Genomic DNA, 23,681 nt, shown 5'->3' on the forward strand with positions numbered 1-23,681 from the left:
ATGATTAATGATCAGTCTCATGATTACACTTTGTACTGCCTGCAAAGTTCACACCATTTCCTTTGCATCACATCATTGTTAATAAATATAGTGGCTTAGAGTTCGGACTAACTATAGTACAGGGCAGTTGATGCATTATTGCCTGAAATTGCACTCCACTGTTAGAAGCTCTGAACTCAACATTTTATTTGCTTTGGTGCTTGCTCCTCCATGGAGATTCTGCACAGTGCATTCTGTTTCAATAATTTGTTGATCACAGCATGCTATCTAGAGGCTGCAGTGTCAACATCCTAACTGAAATCAAGTGTGAATAATCACAGGATTTTTGTAAATTTACAAAACAGATGAAGATCCACTGTTATTTAGCACTTTTCTCATCTTTAATTGCTGTAAAATGGACCTGACAGTTTTTTTTACCCTTTATCAACTTTGTTATATCATCATTTTAGATTTAATCTTAAATGATAACCTTTCCAGCTTCAAATTCAGCTTGGAAGTTTTAGTATAAAATACCACTGGAGTTTTCTTCCTGAGATGTGCTTAAATAGTATGTTAGTTAAGCACCATTTTTTTTTCTGAAAGAAAAGGATCAGGGGATGTTAGCATTGAACCTTCTTCCTTCTCAGGTTTCCAGTTAGGTTTCCAGCTAACTTGTCTTCAAGTTAGCTGAAGACACTTCATTATGAAGAAGATGGACTATTATATTGATGTAAAGCAGAACATTTTGGCTAAATGCAGAGTATGGGAGTATGACTTTTTGTTTCTGGTTCTTCACAGTTCTTTGAGAAAATTCACAGGACTATTTTCCTTCATGCATGTATATTACCTATAAAATGCAAACTTTCATGATATTTGTTTCCAGAACCTTTGAAGGCAAGCTGTTCATATGGTTGCTTTGAACAACGAGGTCTATTAAAGGCTACCTTTCAATGTTATAGTTTACAAATCAGCTACCTATCATAAATGAGCTTCATTATTCAAGCTCCAAAAGCTAGACTTTATGGCTGGCAGCGTTCTGATCACTTTTTTTCCCCACAAACTCATTTCATAAAACAAACAATGCATTCCTTTTAAAATGCTTCCATGCTGTGCAGTTTATTTTTAAAAATCTATTGCTCCAAAATAAAGGAAAATTTTACCCCTAATTTGCAAAATTTACCTCAGGAAAGCCATTAGGGGTTTGATTATTCCCCTAGTATGCCTTGACACATGGAGACTTGGACAAACCTTTGGAGTTTAATGTGTACTTGGAGAGATCAGTTACTGGCTTCTGTATAACATTGTATATTTGATTGTCAATCACTTTTGATAATATGGCCAAACCCTTCAGAGAGGTCTACTGTCTCATTTGACCAATGTATTCAAGGAAGTCGGAAGTGTTTGCTAGATGGGATTTGCCCCTGCCCAAGTACAAGCTGAAATTTCCCAGTTCATCTTGAGAAACAGTTCCTGTTAATCCACAGAGCTTTGGGTTTATAGATTTGTGACTAAGCTAGTTCATAAGTTTTAAAAGTCCACTGTCATGAGGTAACATTAGTGTAAATTTTTCTTAAATATCACTCATTCTTAGTTGCTGCAGGACACATAGTGGAGGCCTTTCTACAACTGATATAATTTAAATTTCCACAGTTCTGTTATGTAGAAAATCTACTATTGCTTCAATTGCAATTTTTGATTGATGCTTTTATTTCAAATATTTGCTGTTAATGGAGAAAACATGTTGAAAATGTGAGTGCTTTATTCAGTTAATGTTGTATTGGCAATGCATGACATATTATAGGCTGTAAGGAAAATGTTAACTTTGCCTGATTGTCTTTAAATTTTCAATGTGGTGCTATTTTGTCTAACATTGTCCTTATGACAGATGTTAAGAGAAAAAGAAAAGTAAGTTGAGAGGAAGATTGAAAGGAACAATGTAGATTGGTCAAGTGAGTCAGATATCTCCTATGCTTAATAAAGTGGCCACTGAGTGTATGGTTATGGTCTTCTGTTGCTAAAGCTCATCCACTTCAAGGTTTGATGTGTTGTCTGTTCAGGGATGCTCTTCTGCACACCACTGTTGTAATACATTACTGCTGCCATCCTGTCAGGTTGAATCAGTCTGGCCATTCTCCTCTGATCTTTCTCATTAACAAGGCATTTACCCCCACGGAAATGGATGTTTTTTTATGTTTTCTGCATCATTCTCTGTAAACTTAGAGACAGTTCTATGTGAAAATCCCAGGAAATTATCTGTTTATGAGACACTCAAATCACCCCATCTAGCACCAACAATCATTCCCCAGTCAAAGTCACTTAGATCACATTTCTTACCCATTCTGATGTTTAGTCTGAATACCAACTGAACCTCTTTGCATTTCTGCATGTTTTTATGCATTGTGTTGCTGCCACATGATTGGCTGAATAGATATTTGCATTAATGAGTCTAATAAAGTGGCCACTGAGCGTACTTAGGTTAAGAGAACATGTATGTCTGTCTTAAGACTTGTGCAAGGTACATTCTTGAACTTTAGAAAATGACATTTGTTTCATGCACTTTAAAATCATAAAGGTATAGAAGGGGGCCATTTAGTTATTAAGTCTGTGTCTCATTCTCCTGCACTTTCTCCATAACCCTGCAAGTTATTCTCTGCCAAGTTTCTTTCCAATTGCCTTTTGTAATCAGTGAGTTTCAGATCATAACAACTCCCAGTTAAAAGAGTTATTCTGGTAATGGAAACCACTTCCCTTTATTTGCTCTGTTCAATTCAGTTATCTCCTTCTACACTTCCACTAAATTATCTTTACACCATGAAGCTCCAGTTAATACTAAAAGACAATTTTTGATGACATTCAGAATTAAAATAGATGGATAATCATTTGGCATTTTCTGTGAAATGTTTTTGTAACCTTTTTAATCTTAAGCTAATAACAAATGACATTGAAATTACCCTGTAGTGCAAAAAGACATATTTTTGAATTTCCCCTGTACATTATTTTAGTGGAAGCACTTACCAAGAAAAATACATTAAAGGTCATTCATACTATAATTTCACATCATATAACTTCAAAGCAATTGCATGATACATTGAATTATATAGATTCTCTCTCACATAAGTAATCTGTTTGGACCACCTGATTTTTTACTCTACTGTACTAGAGCATTTCTCATCTTTCCTCATTTAATTCCATTTGTATAAACTTCCACTCAGTTCTTCATCACATGTTTATTGAGTTTGTCAGAAGTTTTTCCATACTAGTCTATACTGGCCTATAATTTCCTTTATTTTGCCTTCTTCCCTTAAAGAGTGGAGTGATATTTGCAATCTTCCAGTCCTCCAGGAATCAAGTGATTCTTGAAAGATCATGACCAATGTATCCATTATCTCTTCAGCAATCTCTCTCAGGACTCTGGGATGTAGTCCATCTGGTCCAGGTGACTTATCCACCTTAAGACATTTGAGTTTGCCTAGCACTTTTTCTTTTGTAATAGCAATGGCACTCACTCCTACTCCCTGACACTCACTAACCTCTGGCACAATGCTAGTGTCTTCCACAGTGAAGACTGATACAAAGTACCCATTAATTTCATCTGCCATTTCTTTGTCCCCCATTACTACCTCACCAGCATCATTTACCAGTAGTCCAATAACAACTCTCACTTCCCTCTTTACCCTTTCTATAACTGAAAAAATATTTGGTATCCTGCTTTATATTATTGGCTATTCTGCCCTCATATTCCATCTATTCCTTTCTTATAGCTTTTTTAGTTGCCTTTTGTTGGATTTTAAAAGCTTCCCAATCAACCAACTTCCCAGTCACTTTTGTTACCTTATATGCCCTCTCCTTAGCTTTTAAGCAATCCTTAACTTCCCTTGTCAGCCATGGTTGCCCACTCCTGCCGTTTGAGAACTTCTTCCTCTGTAGGACTTATCTATCCTCTGCCTTGTGAACTATTCCCAGAAACGTCAGCTACCTCTGATCTGCTGTCATCCCTGCCAGTATCCTCCTCCAATCCACCTAGGCAAGCTCCTCTCTCCTGCCTCTGTAATTCCCTTTGTTCCATTGTGACACTGACACATGTGAGTTATGCTTCTCCCTCTCAAACTGCAGTATGAATTCAATCATATTATGATCAATGCCTTCTAAGGGTTCCTTTGTGTTAAGCTCCCTAAAAAGATCTAGGTTATTACACAACACTGAATCTTATATAGCCGTTCCCCGAATAGGCTCAAGCACAAGTTGCTCTAAAAAGCCATCTAGTAGGCATTCAACAAATTCCCTCTTTTGCAATCCAACACCAACCTGATTTTCTCAATCCCCTTGCATATTGAAGCCCTCTCTTACAACTGTGTCATTACCCTTATTACATGCCTTTTCCAGCTCTCTTTGCAAACTCAACCCCATATCTTGGCTACTATTTCGAGGCCTATATATGACTTTCATAATGGTTTTTTACCCTTGTAATTTGTTAACTCCATCCAAAAAGATTCAACATTCTCTGACCCTATGTCACCTCTTTCTAAAGATTTAATTCCATCTGTTACCAACAGAGCCACACCACTGCCCATGCCTTCCTACCTGTCTTCGATATAAAATATATCCTTTGATGTTAAGCTCCCAACTATGACTTTCTTTCAGTCACGTCTCAGTGATGCCCATAACATCATACTGACCGATCTCCAATTGTGCCATGAGTTTGTCCACCTTATTCCAAATGCTACGTGTATTTAAATACAGCACCTTCAATCCTACATTCTTTGCCCTTTTGAGTTTTGCCTCTGCAGTACAATTTAACTCTTTGCTCTGTCTGCATTTGTACCCAGTCATTGACTTCTCCTTCCTTATGTTCATGTTACACCCATCATCTACTTGTAAACATGCTGGCTGATCCTTAGCTCTATCATACTGGTTCCCATTTTCTTGCCATATTAATTTAGACCAGTCTTTTCTTTCATAACTTTAAAGACCTCTGTGATCACCCATTAGGATCCCTTTAAGTAGGCCCATTCATATTTGAGGAAAATGACATAACCTCAGAGTAATGGACACCAACCTTGTAAATCTGTTTGCATGCTCTAACCTTGCTATGTTATGGTGATCAGAAATGCAAAACTAAGATGCACTATTAGATTGGGCACTGCAGTCACTGGGTGTAAATGCAACAGCAATAACCTGCACCTGAATAGTTTTGGTATGTTAGAACATCCCTTGATATTTAACAGCAGCATACTAAAGGTGGAGAAATAATCTAGAATGGTGGAATGTAGAGAACAACCTTAAAGAATGGTGTTCTTCAAATTGTAAGCTTCAAATAAGAAATGGTGTGAAGTAACATTGGTGGGTAGATTTGTAAAGCAATTAAACCACAGTGAGGGAAGGGAAGGACATGCCTGCATTTTTAAAATCTTTGATATCAGATGTAATAATCAAATAACGTGAGAAAAAATATTAACTGTGAGGATATATTTATTATTTCATTCCTAAGAAACCATCTTTGTGAGTTGTAGTGAAATTTGTCCTCAATCCATCATAGAATTAGCATAAAGGAAGTAGTTTAACTTACAACTGTAATCTCTATTTCTCATTTGGTACATAAGGGATTATTTCCCAGCTATTTGTTCTACACATGGTAAAGTTAGGTTATGGTTATCTTCAGGTACAATTTTATCTTCAGGTAGTCCGTTGGATCATTACGTCTGTTGCTTGTTGGACTGTGTCATAATGACAGCTGACCCTCATGGCCATGGAGAATGGATGGCAAGCTGTAAAGTTTATCGGCACTTTGTATCTGACCCATCAGCTTTATCCAAGATATAGATGTACTATCTAGCATTTGAATGGTGGTTGCTCACCTTCATTGAAAAGATAGCTTGTATGTATTTTTAAATGTGTTTTAATTAATATCATCTTTTAATTAATTTATATTAGGTAATTGTGTTTTGAGGTATTTGGGGGAGAAAAGAAAGGCCTTGTGATTGCACCTAATGTCTAAAGGCTGCTGGGGTGGTCTCTGAGCATGGCCTCAGTTTTATTTGCCTGTATCATAATCATTACATATGACCCTTATAGCCTCATGGTACAGCCATGGTGATATGCTCCTAAATCATTGTGAGACACATGACTCTACTGCTAACCTGGCCTATTGTGTATGTCAATTGCATCAGGGTTTCTCTGTGCTGTGGCATTTATGTGGTGTAAATTAGTTTGCGGGACAGAAAGTCTATTTATTGTTTGGTCTTCTTCTCTGTCATGTGCACTTTGACTTTCCATGACGTTTTGAGATGACTTCATATGCATACAGAAAAATGTGTCTGTTGTCCTGTGTTACGCCTGTAGCCCCCTCCTTTTTGAGAATCGCAAGATCGCTATTAAGTCAGGTCAGGAGACCCAGGAAATGAGAGAAAGACATGCAGAATCCACAAAGAGTTTGGAATGTGTCCTGGCCTCCGACAGGCGGAACCATTGATAATGGCCATTGTCTCTTGGAGACGGAATTGTGTATTACGTACTGTGTTTCATGGAAGCCCTCAGGCAATGTGGGCTGCTTGGGGGGATGGCATCATCCCAACCTGATTGACATCTGAGACCCTGTGAGTCAGGATAAAAGAGGGTCTGGGGAACAGCCCCTTCAAACGCACCAGAAGAAATGCTAGAACTCCTGTAACAGCGTAATAGTGAAAGCCGGTGGAAAAGCCCACGTGCGTCCTTTTCCATTTGCCTCAGAATTGGTGGGCCTTTACCACGGAAGCGCGGCGTTAGCTAACCACAAAGGGGAAATCAGCCCCCAACGACTCTCGAAGGATTGACATCATAAAAGGAATGGGCAAGTTAAACCTCCGTCTTTCTCTCCAACCAAAAGCTGCAGCTTGAATGAACTAAAGTGACTTTTATATTTCCATCGGACAATACATTATCCCCTAGACAATGATAGAGCTATTTCTTATTGATTATTATTATACCCGCGCTTTTAGATTTAGTATTGACGACGTATATTATATGTATGTTTGCATTGATATTATTTTTGTGTATTTTTATCAATAAATACCGTTAAAAATAGTACCATCAGACTTCAACGGACCTCTCTACCTTTGCTGGTAAGTGACCCAGTTACGGGGTACGTAACACCTGCAAGTCTCTTAAAAGAGTGCTGAAATTATAAATTGAAGCAAGATCAATTCTGAAATCATTTTGGTAATGTAGAAACTTGATAGCACTGAACAAACTCTCTTGCGTGTAACATAGGAGCAGAAATAGGTGCATTGCTCCTTCGAGACTAATCCACTATTATATATGATTTAACGCATCCCTTAAGCCAGGCGCTTCTGATGTTTTAACATAATTTAATTTGATGTTGCACAAAAACTATTTAAATCAACCATCTGAAACACAGACAAATATAGTCACTAAAGTACTATTAACAGCAATTGAGATTGTTACAGTACAATTATGGATTTCTCAAATATTGGAAAACTTCTACATGGCTTCTGCTAGAAAGAAGTATCAACAATGCCTCAACTTTTTTGATTATTTCCTCTACCCACCCAGGGTATTTCATTGAATTCTGCATATGCTCACCCATATCAATTTGGACCTTCACTGCTTCTGCCTTTCAATGGGAAAGTAATTAAATAAACTAAATATTCCCCAGCTGAAACAATTAGTAAATCAAAAGTTGCTAGTTTGGTTGGCATTACAGTAAGCTACTGTGGTGATCAGATTTGAGGCTTCCTAAAATTCTGGAGTAAATCCTGACTCTTACCCAGTTGTGATCATTAAATCAATTATGTGTCCTTTTTTTTATTTTGATCTCTATATTTTAATCATCTCTCACTGCATGGGATGTGATTGTTTATATCAAAATATTCATATCTTTGAAAATTCAGTTGCTGATTTGCTTACAAAGGTGGCACAGTGGTTAGTATGCTTGCTGTACAACTGCAGCAGCTCAAGTTTAATCCTAGGTTCCAGCATCGTCTGTGTGGAGTTTGCTCATTCTGTCAGTGACCATGTGGCTTGTTCTCAGATACTCAGGTTTTGACCATTGTACTGAATACCTGTTGGCAGATCAGTTGGCTACTGTAAATTGCTCCTATTATAAAGGATGACAAGAGAATTGGGGGAGGATTGACGATGATGTGAGAGAGAATGGATCACAGGGAAATAATAAGGGAATGCTGGGGTTACTTTGAGAGCTGTCCTCATGAAGAGAACTGGTTGTTTCCTGCATTCCCCTCCCGAGGTGTACTTTTTTCTCTCTGTGCAAGGACTTTGCATGGTACTCACTGCATTCCACAGCCATCTCATTGGAGCTACAGCCTGTAACTCTGATCCATTTTGTTTGCTGTTTCATGATCTCTTGCTACCTATCTAGCACAACAGTCTACTGATCTGTTTGAGCAGGGCCAGCTTTCCCTAATGTGTGAATACATTCTGCACTGTGTTGTCTCATCGTCTGATCTTTTTTAAAACACGGTTCCTCAATCTAAGTTGCTTGATCTGATCTATGCCCATGTCCATTGGTGTATTCTCAAGACCCATAGTTATAATGGGCAAATGGGCCCAGTTCTCTTCTAGGAAACCAGAAGCTCACTTCCCTCACACTCAAACAATCCTTTTTCCACATAAGGCCAACGGCTTTTTCTTTTGGAGACACGAGCCACAGCAGATGCTGGAACCTAGAGCAACAAAAAGATCTGCTGAAGGATCTCTGTGGGTCGAGCGAGGAAAGGAATTGTTGACATTTCAGGTCAAAATTTGATGCAGGGCTTTGAACTGAAATGTTGATAATTCCTTTGCTGCTGCAGATGCTGATTAACCAGCAGATTTCCTCCATCAGATCGATTGTTGCACTATTTTCTTCTGTCTTAATGGAAAATCATTGAAGTATTTCAGTTTCACTAACAGGCTTAGAAAAGATTGACTTTGCCACAGTATCTTTGCGTACATTTACAGTTGCTTTCTCAATTCATAGGTAGCCTTAAATCTATTCAATAACCTCAGGAACGTGATAGATGCCATTAAGCACTATAAGTATCTGGGAGTACAGTTAGACGAGAAGCTAGACTGGACTGCCAACACAGATGCCTTGTGCAGGAAGGCACAGAGTCGACTGTACTTCCTTAGAAGGTTGGCATCATTCAATGTTTGTAGTGAGATGCTGAAGATGTTCTATAGGTAAGTTGTGGAGAGCGCCCTCTTCTTTGTGGTGGCGTGTTGGGGAGGAAGCATTAAGAAGAGGGACGCCTCACGTCTTAATAAGCTGGTAAGGAAGGCGGGCTCTGTCGTGGGCAAAATACTGGAGAGTTTAACATCGGTAGCTGAGCGAAGGGCGCTGAGTAGGCTACGGTCAATTATGGAAAACTCTGAACATCCTCTACATAGCACCATCCAGAGACAGAGAAGCAGTTTCAGCGACAGGTTACTATCGATGCAATGCTCCTCAGACAGGATGAAGAGGTCAATACTCCCCAATGCCATTAGGCTTTACAATTCAAGCGCCAGGACTTAAGAACTTTTTAAAAGCTATTATTAATGCTTTTTGAGATAGTGATTTAGATGCATATCATATTTTTTTACTGAGTTAAGTATTGTATGTAATTAGTTTTGCTACAACAAGTGTATGGGACATTGGAAAAAAAGTTGAATTTCCCCATGGGGATGAATAAAGTATCTATCTATCTATCTATCATTCTACTTTCTCTTGACCTTCTGTACAGTACTCATAACTTCATGTCTCTTGTTTCTGAGCCATACAGGGGCCATCAACTTTACCGGCAGTTGCTTTCTTCAGGAACTTGCACCTCTGCATGTTGTATGCCCTACCTCCTGAAGATAGGTACACTGTGCCATTTAGAATGGGCATTCTGAGACTGATGGTTCCCGTAACATCCTTGCCAAAGCCTCTAAGATTTTGAATCCAAGTGATTCTCAGTCTTCCCACTTGTGTTCATGTTTTTTTTACCAAATCTATTTGGAGCACCGTGATGTGACTTGCTGCACAGAAGAACACCATATTTCTGTTACCATCTTTGCCAGCTTGTTTCCTGCCTGTACCTCAAAAAAGTGTCCCGAAAAACTGTCCTCACATTTTTAAGTGTCATTTCCATCCTGGTGCCTGCATTATATGTTTTCTTAAAAGTTAAGTCCACCATATTAAGATCTTTGCTTGAGTTCACCCATTCACCATTCTGCATGCCAAGAGATCCAGCAGTATCAATATAAACAGTATGAGGATTACACCTGGTGTCTTTCCTTTGCCCATTTAATTCTTTTCTTTTCCCGGATACACGTTGCAAACAGAGCTTCCAGAAATTTCCAGCATTTGATCAAAATGTTTTGTCATGGTTTCACTATTTTCTCATGAGGCCTGATAGATAGTTTGTGACACCAGTTAGTTTCTGATCCTACTATCATCAACAACATTGCCTTTTATTCTCTTATGCTTGTGTATTTTTTCTATTATGTGTCCTCTCCAAGGACATCGACAGACCTGTTCACCCACAGGATTGCTCATCCACTGGCTCTCCAAGAAAGAGTGAAGAGCTGAGCACACATGTATACTTTGAGCCTGCAATTATATCTGACATATTCACTGCTGCTGTTCTGCTATTATTATTGGCATAATCCTGCCTGCTGTCCGGCTATTCTATCTGACACATCCACTGTCTGCTGTCATCACTGCTGCACCCTGCCTTCCACTTCTAAATCACTCTTCTGTGATCTCTTCAAGCTGCAACATCTTCTTGTGATGTTTGTTGGCTCTTTTATGTTGTCACTTGCATAATCAAATGAACAGGTAGATATATCAAAAGAACTTGATTATTAATGACCATGACTTTGAAATAAACAGCAAATTGTCATGTAATCACTAACGTCATACCATGTGAAGTGCTAGCATTTTAAAAGTACACATCTGTTGAGATGAAATTATCTTGAATGTGGTATTGCAAAAAGGCACCTTTTGCACATGTTTATGCAGTGTAATGAACTTGGGGTCGGAGACGGACTCTTTGTGGACTTCAGTTCCGCACGATATTTGCTTGCATTTATTGTTTGCATGATTTTTTTTTCTCTGCGCTTTGAGTGTTTGATGGTCTTTTTTAATGGGTTCTTTTGAGTTTCTTTGTTTAGTTAGGACTCCTGTTAGGAGTCAAATCTCAAGGCTGTATAATGTATACATACCTTGATTATAAATATACTTCGAACTTTGATTACTTTAATAAGTTTAATTCAGGAATGCAACAGGTTTATTTTCAATTTTCAAGATTGAAATAAAGATACATTGAGGTGATATCTTGATCCAGAAAGTTGGAATTATTTTCTGTGCCAAGATATAATCTAACAGTTGAGATCATAACATATTTAGATCTCTCAAGTTACTGTCAAAGTAACTCTCAGATCACCAATGTATCACTATCTCACTGCACCTGTTTTTAATAGCTAAAGTCATTTGTCAGTGTAAGGAATGTTTACAGTAAAGGTGGCTAAGTTCTTTAGAGAGTCTTTAGCAAATCATTCTGGATTCTTAAAGTAGCATGGAAGTTTTAAAAGCAACTTGCATTTTTTGCATAAAAATGAGGAATTTGTTGTTTTGTTTTGTGCCACATAAATGATAAATGGAGCGTAAATTTAATTTGCCAGGAGACTGTTTTGGCCTGCACTTTGAATTGACTCAACATGTGAAAGCAAGTAAGTGAATGCAGCAAACCCCTTAGCTCTAAACATAGCCTGTATTAAGAATCATCAACTGTTGGTGTTCATGTTTCAGTAAAAGAAAGTGCCAACGATTAACAAGATCAACTTACAGCAGAATTTATGGCATCCAGAATTTGAACTTACTGTATCTCAGATCTGTTATTTTAATGCATTTATACAAATGTACACCTTTGGAAATGTGGCCTTTTTCACCAGGGCTTGGGTGACTATTGGCTTTGCCTGCACATTGTTGGTGAGTAGGGTAGCACAGTGGCAGAATCAGGAGCGCAGCTGACTCTGGATTCCAGATTTGTAACTTGGATAAATATTTTAGACTATGTGTTGCTTTTGCATATTTGACTGAGAGTGAGCATTTGACTGTGTCCTATCGGTTAATATGTCATGATCGCATTTAACCTTGGCATTGTTGAAAGTTAAATTGATGCAGTACCCTAAACCCAGACAAAGAATGACAATGTCGACACATTATAGTGTGATTCAAGTGGAGTCAACACAGTTCTATGAGAACGAAATCATGTTTACCAAATCTATTATTTTATTATTGCAGATAGAACAAGCAGTGTAGGGAAGGAGAAGCCAGTGGATGTGGTATTACACACAAATTGCTGGAGGACCCCAGCAGATCTATGGAGAGGAATAAACCATCGATGTTTCAGACCAAGACCTTGCATCAGGACTGGAAAAGAAGGGGGAAGAATAAGAATCAGAAGGAGGGGGGTGGGAAGGAATGTAAACTGACGGGTGATAGGTAAGACCAGGTGACGGGGAAGGATATGGTTATTTGGATATTTAGGAGGAATTTGCTTAGATATTATACATGGGATCTTACAAAATTAGCAAGGATTAAGTATTGGTTAAAGGAGAGAAAGTCAAAAGCAAGCAAAGAACAGATATACTTTTAAACAAATTGATGTAAATATTTTAGGGCTGCATGGATTAGTGCTTGAGCCTCTGCTATTGATAATCCATAGATTTAGATGAGAGGAATATGTGTCATATATCCAGCTTTGTGGACAGTACAAAGCTGGGTGAGCAAGTAAGCTGTTGTAAAGTTATATAAACTGGCTAAGTAACTGGGTAAGAATATACCTTATAATGTGGAGAAATATAACATTTCCACCTTGGAAATGGAAAGATGGTTAAAATTTTTCTCTTCAAATGTGATAATAGTGTAACAGTAGATAGAGAAATCTGGGTAAGTCAAAGAAAATTGACATGCCGACATAAAATTATAACATGAATATGTTAGCTGTTATTGCTTTGAGCTGGCTATTTCTCTTGAGTCCAGGACCTAGATCCAAGGGTCATGTCACAGGATATAAAATCAGCCACTTACAATTAAGAGGAGGAAGTATTTCTTAGCTCAATGATTGTGAACTCTTGAAATTTTCTGACAATGTTTTGGATCCTGGAATAATGTGAAAAATAATGACTGTGATTGATATACGTTTGGCCATTAAGGGAAGAAGATTATTCTACAGTGATCTTATGAAATGATGAAGTAGCCTCAAGTGGCATATTAATGCTCATATTTCTTATGTATCTGTCATTGGTAAGGCTATTAATTAAAAAAATTGTGTTAATGTGTGCTTTAGCTATAAGTTTTATGTTACTTTATCAAAACTTAAGTACTGTTGCTGCTTAGATTCTGAAATAGAAAACAAATAATAGTTGCTTGGAAATAGCTATTATACCTCGAGAGAGAGAAAAAAACTTATTAATGTCAACAGACTTTCATCAGAACTAGAAAATTTAGAGATATAATAGACTTTAAAGAAGTACAGCAGAGGAAAGAGGAAGTAAGTTGGAAAGAGTGAATCAGAAGATTTGTGGTAGGGTAATGTCCACTGTCTGCTACTTGCAATCGCAAGATCCAGAACTCAAGCAGAATCTTTGTTTAACTCATCAGTGAGTTTACTTGCTAAGCAGGTTTATAAGGTTTGGCTTGTCACTGAACACTCTAGCAAACTTCTACAGATGTACTGTTGAAAGTATACTGACTGGTTGTATAATAATCTGGTATGGGAATTTGAACGCACGGGAACAGAAGAAGCTGCAGAGGGTAATGGACTCTACCCAATACATCAAGGGCCTTCCCACCCTTCCCACCATTAGCAGTATTTATAGGAGATGCTGCTTCAAGAAGGCAATATTCATCATCAGAAATCCCAAACATTCAAGCTAAACCGTCTTTCTGCAGCTACCATCTGGAAGGAGGTACAGAATCCTGAAGTCCTACCAGTTTCGAGAATAGCTACTTCCCCTCAAACAATCAGTTCTTGAACAAATGGCAAAACTAACAACACTATGATCACGTTGCACTAAAATGGACTTTATTTTTATTTGATAGAGTTTTGATTTTTCTTGATAAAATTATGTATAATTTATGTTAATTATGCACCAGGCTAGCTTGATGGCTTAGCATGATGCTAGTTCAGGTCTGGGCGTTGGAGTTAAGAGTTCACTCCAATGCCCTCTGTAAGAACGTCCTCCCCGCAGAATGTGTGGATTTTCTCTGGATGCTCTGGTTTCCTCCCATAGTCCAAAGATGTACTGGCTCAATAGAATAATCGGTCATTGTAAGTTGTTCCATGATTAAATTAGAGTTAAATTGGGGGTTGTTGAGGGCTGCTGGACTGTTTGACACGATGGGCTGGACAGCCTATTCCACACTGCATCTCTAGATAAGATGAATCAATTATTTGTATTTTTCTGTTAAAGCTGTTTATAAGAAGCTATGTGTTTACACCTGTACATACATGCACTTGTGTATTTAACATAAATTCAACTTCAACTTTGTAAAGAAATGATGAGAAATGTACTTACACGGATAACTTTATGAGATCAGCTGCTGTGGTGAAAATTGGCCAGTGTCTTTCTGCTCCTGAAATATAGTTCAAAGTAAATTTATTATGAAAGTACATATACGTCACCACGTACAACCGAGAAATCCATTTTCTTGTAGGCATGCTCAGTAAATCCAAGAAACATAACAGAATCAATAAGGACTGCATCCAACAGGATGGACAAACAGCTAATATGCAAAAGACAACAAACTGTACAAATACAAAAAAAAAGTAATAAATATTATGAACATGAGATGAAGGGTCTTTGAATGTGTCGATAGGTTGTGGGACCAGCTCAGTGATGCGGGGGGAGAGGGGGTGAGTGAAGTTGAATGAAATTAACCCCACTGGTTCAAGAGCTTGATGGTTGAGGGGTAATAACTGCTCCTGAACCTGGCAGTGTGGGTCCTGAGCCTCCTGTACCTTCTGAAGACACCAGTGAGAAGAGACCATGGTCTGGGTGGTGGGTGTCCCTGATGATGGATGTTGCTTTCCTGCGACTGTGCTCCGTGTAGATGTACTCAGTGATGAAGAGGGCTTTACCTGTGATGGACTGGGCCAAATCCACACTTTTTGTAGGATTTTTCGTTCAAGGGCATTGGTGTTTCTAAACCAGGCTGTGATGCAACCAGTTGATATATTCTCCACCACACATCTATAGATGTATATCAAAGTTTTGGGTATCATGCTGAACCTTCACAAATTTCTAAGGAAGTAGAGGCGCTGCCGTGTTTATTATTGTTATGGCGCTGCCGTGTTTATTATTGTTATGGCGCTTACGTGCTAGGCTCAGGATAGATCCTCTGAAGTGATAACACTGAGGAATTTAAAGTTGCTGGCCCTCTCCACCTCTGATCTCATGATGAGGACTGGCTGCTGGTGACTTTGACTTCAACACTAAATGTGCCTTTGCCAAAGGTACTCCAATGCACAAAGAGCATTGGAATTTATCAGTGTTCAAAATCGTCTCCATATGAACCACGGCGACATGCTGTGGGTTGCTTACAAAACTTCTAAATATACTCTCACTGCAATCTGCAGCATGTAATTTCCCTTTAAGTAATGTACTTTGGAACTGTCTTAATGAACTGGTGATTTCACAATCTTCTGAAGGACCTGGTGGAATTAACTTTCAGGTGTGTAGGTACAGCACCTTTAAATGGATAAAGGGTCATCGCCATAGCCATAAGAGAGCGAGGTGGGGTGGACTCCAAGCCAGGCTGAAAAGCCGATCTCTACCCAGCATCTTGTTAGCAAATGGGCAGTGGCTGGAGAGCAAGACTGTGGATCTAAGGTGTATTGGAGGGAAATGAGGAATTGCTGCCTTCTGTGTACTTTGATAATAAATTTGCTTTGTACTTTGTAGGTGTGAAATTGACATGATCTTTAGTCTTTATTTTATTCAGTGCATTCAGCCATTGCTTGATGTCAACTTGAAGATTATCTTCTGTGATACTAGCTTTCCCTATTACTTGGTACTTCTGGCTCAAGATGGTTGTAAAACTTTCAGTTTGAATATTCTCATTTCTGTACTGGTCATTGCCAAAGTTGAAGATATGGATCTTGATGGAGCCTTTACTCCTTATGAATGCTTTAACTATCCATTCAAATTCATGACATGACTGAATGAATGCCAAGTTCTGTGGTTGCGGGAGTGCTAACCTCTATTTATAGTTTATCATATCAACTGGGAATTATTTCCCCAGCTGTAGCAATAGCTTGTCTTGCTGCAGCCTTTGATCTTTACAGTCAGTTCCTGTGCTGAGTAACGCAGCCTGAAAGAGTCAATTGACTTGGGAAAAACTGGTGTGAATGGGCAAACCTGAGAAATTTGTGGATTTCCCCATCTGTAATATGCAAAATCTAATTTCTATGGAAGAAGCATTGTTCAGCTGCAAGATCATAATTAAGGTGATTTCAGTTACTAAGATAAGCTAAGACATTTATCACTCTTGGATTTGAGCATACTTGAAATACTATAATATTTTAATTGCCAAACTGCAAAGAAAATAAACTTATATTGAGGAAATCGCGTAGAAGAATCATGATGTCAGGTGTAATGAGAAGCTAAGCTTCTAGGGAAAAATCACATAAAGAATTTAAAATAGTATTGATAAAGTATATCAGAATATTATGATAGGAATTTTGTTTAGAGGTATGTTTGAAGACCGTCTTGTCAAAATGAAGGCAGTATCACAAATGATACAATACTCTCATTGGCATGGAACAGGAGAAAGTAGCGAGACCAGCATTATTATCAATCCATAATTGCTCTTCAGAAAGTGGTAGTAGGCTGCTGGTTTGACTTACTGTCATCCAATACATGAATAAGCTCCCCCAGCTCTGCTGGCTGAGGAGTTTCAGGTTGTGAACTTGGCTGCAAAAAGATAGATATCTAGTTCAAAATGGTGTGTTACTCAATTTGGAGGGGTCCTTGCAGTTGCTGTCCGTAATATTCCAGGTAGCGGAGCTAAGATCATAGAGTTGCATGTTATTGCAATAGACCTCAGCGACAGTAACTGAAGCCATACTGCAATGGTATGGAGGGAACATCAGAAAGATTAGCTGCTCTGCCCTGGATAGTGTCCAACTTCTTGAAATTTGTGGGAGCTGGACAGATCTACATATTTCACACTCTGATGCCATCCATTGGAGTGAGCCTTTTGTGTCACCTGGCTGCCCGAGGAAAGGGGGGAGTATTTCATTACATCGCTAATTTGTGCCACCTGGTTGTTGCAAAGGTTTTGTGATGGGTCTGGAAAGTGAGCCACTTGACACAAAATATACAGGGTTGAGGGAGAGGCAATGTCATGAGGCTACAATTTGTTATGAAGTGTAGTTCTGATTCTGGTCCACAGAGCTTCATGGATGGCCATCTTTCAGCAGGAAAAACTGCTGTCACCTGCCATGCTTAGTTACAGTATATGATACAGGGGTCTTAGTGTGAAGAAGGAACTCGACACAACAAATACTGCACAGTGTGAATGCTGCTAATACTAAACATCGGCAACAAGTAGTTTGATAAACTTGAGGATAGAAAGTTAAAGCCCTGTGTTGGTTTATACCACCTGTCGCAATCCCAGTCTTGACATTGATGTCCATCAGAAATGCAGCTGAGATAGTAGTAGTGATAATGCCAAATCATTCTTGGTGCTTCCACACCCAATGTGCACTCTGGGATGGTGGTTGGTAGGTGGTAATCAGCAGAAGGTTTGTTTGCTGGCCGCATGCTATCAAACTCTATGCTATGCATTGCCAATTCTGAGGACGCTGGGGCCTATTTCCTTTTGATTATGGATATGTTCTCACAGTGTGACAGAACCTTATGATTAAATCAAGACAACTAGACTTGCTGTGTTTCCTTGAAAATGTTTCACCACTCACCCAAGGGGTTTCTTCAGTCTGATCCATGGTGGGTAGTTTTCCAGCTTATAAACTCTGTGAGTTGTTTAAAGGTGTAGCAATCACTTAAGAGTTATTAAGAGTCATAGAGGTAATGAGATGGTTATTAGTCTTATCTTTGCATGAATGGAGGTGTGAACTGTTGTGGAAATGCCAGGGTAGGGATGTTAGGACTGTATTGTAAATAGCTGATAGGTGGTGTCGTACCTCAACCCCTCTATTCAGGGACAGAGGTGGCTTCTTTAACCATATACAATGACCTGAATGACTGAGAAACTTCATAGACATTATGATTAAAGTGTCTCGGACACTGTTGGTTGATGTTTTCTAGTCAGTAATTAAGCACTTGTCAATCAGCATTTTAGAAACCTATAAACCAGTTCTCACCAGAGTCATTTTTCTTTCTATAGGATGATGAAGTTGTACTTCAGTCCGTTGCCACTATCAATAAAGAACAACGTAAATTTTGCCTGGCGGCTGAAGGATTTGGTAATCGTTTGTGCTTTCTCGAGCCTACTTCAGAAGCTAAGGTATTCAGGTCGTCTTTTTCATGTTTTTGGCTGAGTATTTATTCTCACTGATGACATGGCCTTTAAAATCTAGTACTCTGGAAAAAAATGTTAAATGTGCATTTGTGTACAATGAACAATTTAATCAGATGGAAATCAATTAATGAATTATAAAAAATAAAGTATCAATCTAATTTTAAGTTTGAACCTTATTTTCTTTGTCTTGCCTTTTTTTTGTGGAGCAGAGTTGATTGGCCAAACGGCTTAATTCTGTTCCTATGTATGTCTTGTGGTCTTCTATTCAGGGAAATGAAGATTTCAACAAGTTATTCTTCAGCAGTTGCTAGTGTCCAATGAATGAATTGACCAATGCTGCTTGGAAATAAGATGAATTTTTCAATGCTGTGCCTAGTTTTAGTGTACGTTATAGTTTACATTTCTATTTGCTTTGTAATTTTTTGCAACTTTTTTCATATTTACAGTAACTTTGATGTAGTGATAGAGATGTATCACACAACTCTCGATAAATTGCAGGGATGAAGTTTTCAGGCAAGAACTTCCAAACCCTACCCTGTCCCCACCCTCACAACACCATCCAGACCCTCAACTTTTCACTTTGCATTCAGTGATCAGTTATTTCACCTTTACACAGAGAGCATCCAGTCTTCAAATTTCCATGTCAATCTTACGTTGTCACAGATTTTCAGACGCATGCTGGTGCATGCACAACTATCCAATGTAGACACATGAGAATCTCCAGGTGCTGGGACTCTTGAACAGCAGACATAAAATGTTGAATGAACTCAGCAGGTCAGGCAGCATCTATGGAGGGAAATGAGCTATTGATGTTTCGAGTTGAGATCTTTCATTAGGACTGGTCCTATCTACCTAGCAACATAATATATCAAGACCTAGAAATTAGATTGAATAGCTCAATAATTTTGTGTACAAGGTGATACAATTACTTTAAAAATACAAAGTACTTTGGAAAGTAATGTTATTGTGGCATCTGTGATAATAATATCCTACCACACTATTAGTCAGATACACGCTGTGGTGCCTAGCACCATGCAGCTCCACCATAGGCTTAATGAGGGCAACAATTTATTTCTGCGCAGCCTGCCCAGCACATGCTCTGCCTAGATTTGCTGATGTTTAAAAAGAACTTGAGTAGGAAGGAACCAAAATGGAGAATTCTGGTGCTTGGAATTTGCTTTGGATACGTCTTTAAGTTAGATTATTGCAGCACCCTTGAGTGAAGACCATTTCCCCCAAAACAAAATGGTCACTGAGTCCTCTCCTTAATCATGTTCCGCATGGATTCCTCACACAGTCATTGCCATTGTCAGTCCTAAACTTCCCTCCTGGGTTTCTCCTCTCCTCTCACCATCTCATCCACCTCTACAACCTAATCTCCAACTTCCCATGCAAATCTACCTGTTTGCTTTCATATTTTTTCGCATGGTCGAAACAACTGGAGGAAAGTTACTCATTTTAAGCTCATCCAACTGACTTAAGATGCATTATCAGTCACCAAAGAATTTCAGGCTAAATTCTTTAAAACAAGAGTGCATTTAGACATACAAAAAAGCTGGATGAACTCAGCAGGTTGGGCAGCATCCATTGAAAGAAGTTTTGGGTCGAGACCCTTTGTCAAGATAAAGAAGGAGGGGGCAGGGGCCCTATAAAGAAGGTGGGAGGAGGGTGGAAAACCAATCGGAGGAAAGATCAAGGGGTGGGGGAGGGGAAGCAGGGAGGGGATAGGCAGGAGAGGTGAAGAAGGAATCTAAGGGGAAAGCAATATGGGTAGTAGAAGAATGCAGAGTCATGAGAGGTGATAGGCAGCTAGAAGAGGCGACAGAGTGAAGGTGGGATGGGGGAAGGGAGAGGGAGGGAATTACTGGAAGTTGGAGAATTCAATGTTCATACCAAGGGGCTGGAGACTACCCAGACGGTATATGAGATGTTGTTCCTCCAACCGAGGTTTGGCCTCATCATGGCAGTAGAGGAGGCCATGTATGGACATATCTGAATGGGAATGTGAAGGAGAGTTGAAGTGAGTGGCAACTGGGAGATCCTGTCTGTTGTGGCGGACAGAGCGTAGGTACTCGATGAAGCAGTCTCCCAATCTGCGTCGGGTCTCGCCAATGTAGAGGAGGCCGCACCGGGAGCACTGGATGCAATAGATTACCCCACCAGACTCACAAGTGAAGTGTTGCCTCATCTGGAAGGACTGTTTGGGGCCCTGAATGGTGGTAAGAGATGAGGTGTAGGGACAGGTGTAGCACTTACGCTTGCAGAGTGCATTTAGTTGTCTCATTTAGCTCTTACAGGATCAACCCAAGTAAAACTGCAGGACCTAATAACATCTCACAATAACTCCTTGCCTGCTCTCCATCTTCCTCTGGTGCTCCCTTCCCCCTTTCTTCCAAGGCCTTACGTCCTATGATACTCCCCCGTCTCCAGCCTTGTATCCCTTTTGCCAATCAACTTCCCATTGTAGGCTTCATCCCTCCGCCTCCTGTCTTCTCCTATCATTTCGGGTCACCCCCTCCCCCTCCCCCTTTCAAATCTCCTTTTTCCGTTAGTCCTGACGAAGGGTCTCGATCCAAAATGTCGACTGTACTTCTTCCTATAGATGCTGCCTGGCCTGCTGTGTTCCACCAGCATTTTGTGTGTGTTGCTTGAATTTACAGCATCTGCAGATTTTCTCATGTTTGCGGGTCTAATAACATACCTGTTCAGGTGCTGAGGGACTGCGCAGCCTAGATAACAGAGGTTCTAGCAGACATCTTCAACATTTCTCGGGAATAGTCCAGTGTCCCCTCAGGCTTCAAGGTGACTACCATCATCCCAGTGCCCAAGAGTGCAACAGTAACCTACCTCAATGACTACCATCCAGTAGCACTGACCTCAACTATAATGAAGTGCTTTGAGCAGCTAATTATGGATCATGTTAAATCCCATCTTCCTGCTATATTGAACCCTTTCCAGTTAATTTATCGCTGAAAGTGGTCCACTAATGATGCCATACTCTGCACTCCACTCTGTCTTGTCCCACCTGGAAAATGGTGCCTCATATTCCAGGATGCTGTTTAACGATTTCATCTCGGCATTTAATATGATCATCCCTCAGAAGCTGGTGGGTAAATTGTCCTTGTTGGGTCTCATTGCCTCGCTCTGTAATGGATCCGAGACTTTTAGACAGAAAGGCCACAGCTGGTCCATATTGGCGGAAACATCTCTAGCTCCAACATGTTGAGCACTGGTGCTGCACGGGGCTGCGTGCTCAGCCCACTGCTGGTCATACTGCTGACACATGACTGCACTGGTAGATCCAGTTCAAATCGAATCATCAGATTTGTTGATGGCACAACAGTGGTTTGGCCTCAGCAACAATGACAGCGAGGTGGCGTGCAGTGAGGAGGTAGAATGGCTGATATAATGGTGTGAGCACAACAAGTTGAGTCGAACATGGACAAGACCTAAAAGATGATTGTAGGCTTTGGGAAGATGCAGCTAACTGTACATACCCAGCTCCTTCATGGAGAAAGTTAGGAGAACCAAGTCTTTATGTCATGGTCCAGTCCGCGAAGACCGCATTCCAGGTCATGGTCTGGTCCATGTATTCCGGACTCCAGGTTTTCTGGCTGTCTCTTGTTTCAGTTGGACTTAATCATAGGCACCTGATTCTCAACTTGGGGCTGGGAATATAAGTGGCCCTGGGATTGAGTCTGGGGGCTGGTTTGTATCGTCAGTATCCCCTCAGAGCAAACTGCTGGTGGAAGGCTAGAGCAGCCCTTTGTGATCTCTAGGCCTGGTTGCCTCTAGTTGGAGCAGTCATCGGGGTATGGATTCGGCTGTTTCTGGGGCCAGCTGAGTGGCCGTCTGCCACTCTCAGCTAGATACGGATTTGCCTGTTTCTGTAGCCTGCTGCCCCAAGACTTGGAGCCACCCTGGACTGAGCTCCCTTCCCGTCCTCACCTCTGTTGGGTAAGTCAGGCCATCTTTACTGTTACCCTGAGGCTGGTCTGTTCCCTTCCCCTCTCAGTCTGAATCCCTAACAATTTCTTTGGTGGTTTATCTCGGCAGTCATCCCGGTCCTGCATCCTAGTAGGCTTCCCGACTCGGCGTCCTAGGAAAGGGGAGGCCCTGCGAAAGCATCTTGGCCCTGCGTTCCATGAAGGAGTACCTCGTCCTGCCCAAGAGTACCTCATCCTGCCCAGAAAAGCCTTGAAGTACCCAAGCCTCGTCCAGTCCTGTAGCCACATCATGTCCTCGCCTAGTTCTGGAGTCCAAGCCCGAGTTAAGACCCAGGTTCTGGGTCCTTGCCCAGTCTCTGGCTTGGAGTCCAAGCCCAGGCTCCTAGTTCCCAGTTCCTTGTCCTGGTCCCGCTTTCCTAGCCCAAGTCTGTGTTCCTCTCCCAGCTCCTATTCTGTGTCCAGTTCCATCCCTAACTCTAGTCCAGTCCAGTTCCCAGTACTTCAGTGTCTGTGTCTTGCATTTGGGTCTGTTCCCAATGCCCCCCCCCCCCGTATGACACTCTAGGGATGCACATAATGGACAATCTCACATGGTCCCTCAACAATATCTCTGGTCAACAAAGCACAGCAGCATCTCCACTTCCTGAGGAGATTGAGGTGAGTGAGGGCTCCCCACCCCATCCCCATTTCTAACCAATTTTTGCAGGAGCAAAGGTGTCTTGACCTGCTGCATCACTGACTGGTTCAGGAATCACAAGACATGCAACTCAAGTCCCTATAAACGATTGCAAGGATTTCTGAATGGATCATCTTCCACCCATCAGAGGTAGTTATCAGGAGCGCTGTGTACCCAGGAACTTAACATTGCCGATGATCCCTCCCATCCATGCAACAATCTCTTTGACCCCCTACCATCAGGCAGGAAGTACTGTAACATTTGGATGAGACTATTAGGATGGGAAACTACTGTTTACTGTTTGCATTGACTTTGACTGGGTAGTCATTATTAGTGATTTTAATATTCATGTTGATAACCCCAAGGAGAGTAGTGCTAATGAACTGTTCTGCATCCTAGACAAGTATGGACTGACACAGCATATGACAGGGCCTACGCACAATGAGGTCCGCACCCTTGACATAGTCATTTCCAAAGGTCTAAGCACTTCTGCCCGAAGTATCAACTGTTTGCACTTTTCCATAGATGCTGCCTGATCTGCTGAGTTCCTCCAGGTTTTCCAGCATCT

The 23,681-nt window shown here is 40.4% G+C and overlaps 1 protein-coding gene across 1 annotated transcript in view; it reads left to right on the forward strand.

Moving 5' to 3' along the window:
* ryr3 (ryanodine receptor 3) overlaps positions 1-23,681 on the forward strand; it is a 374,648-nt gene that overhangs the window by 22,110 nt on the left and 328,857 nt on the right. The window contains 1 exon segment of the mRNA XM_073040132.1: positions 18,356-18,475. Within this exon segment, the coding sequence (XP_072896233.1) occupies positions 18,356-18,475 (120 nt within the window).

The sequence above is a fragment of the Hemitrygon akajei genome, chromosome 3, assembly GCF_048418815.1.
Source record: "Hemitrygon akajei chromosome 3, sHemAka1.3, whole genome shotgun sequence".
Taxonomy (NCBI): domain Eukaryota; kingdom Metazoa; phylum Chordata; class Chondrichthyes; order Myliobatiformes; family Dasyatidae; genus Hemitrygon; species Hemitrygon akajei.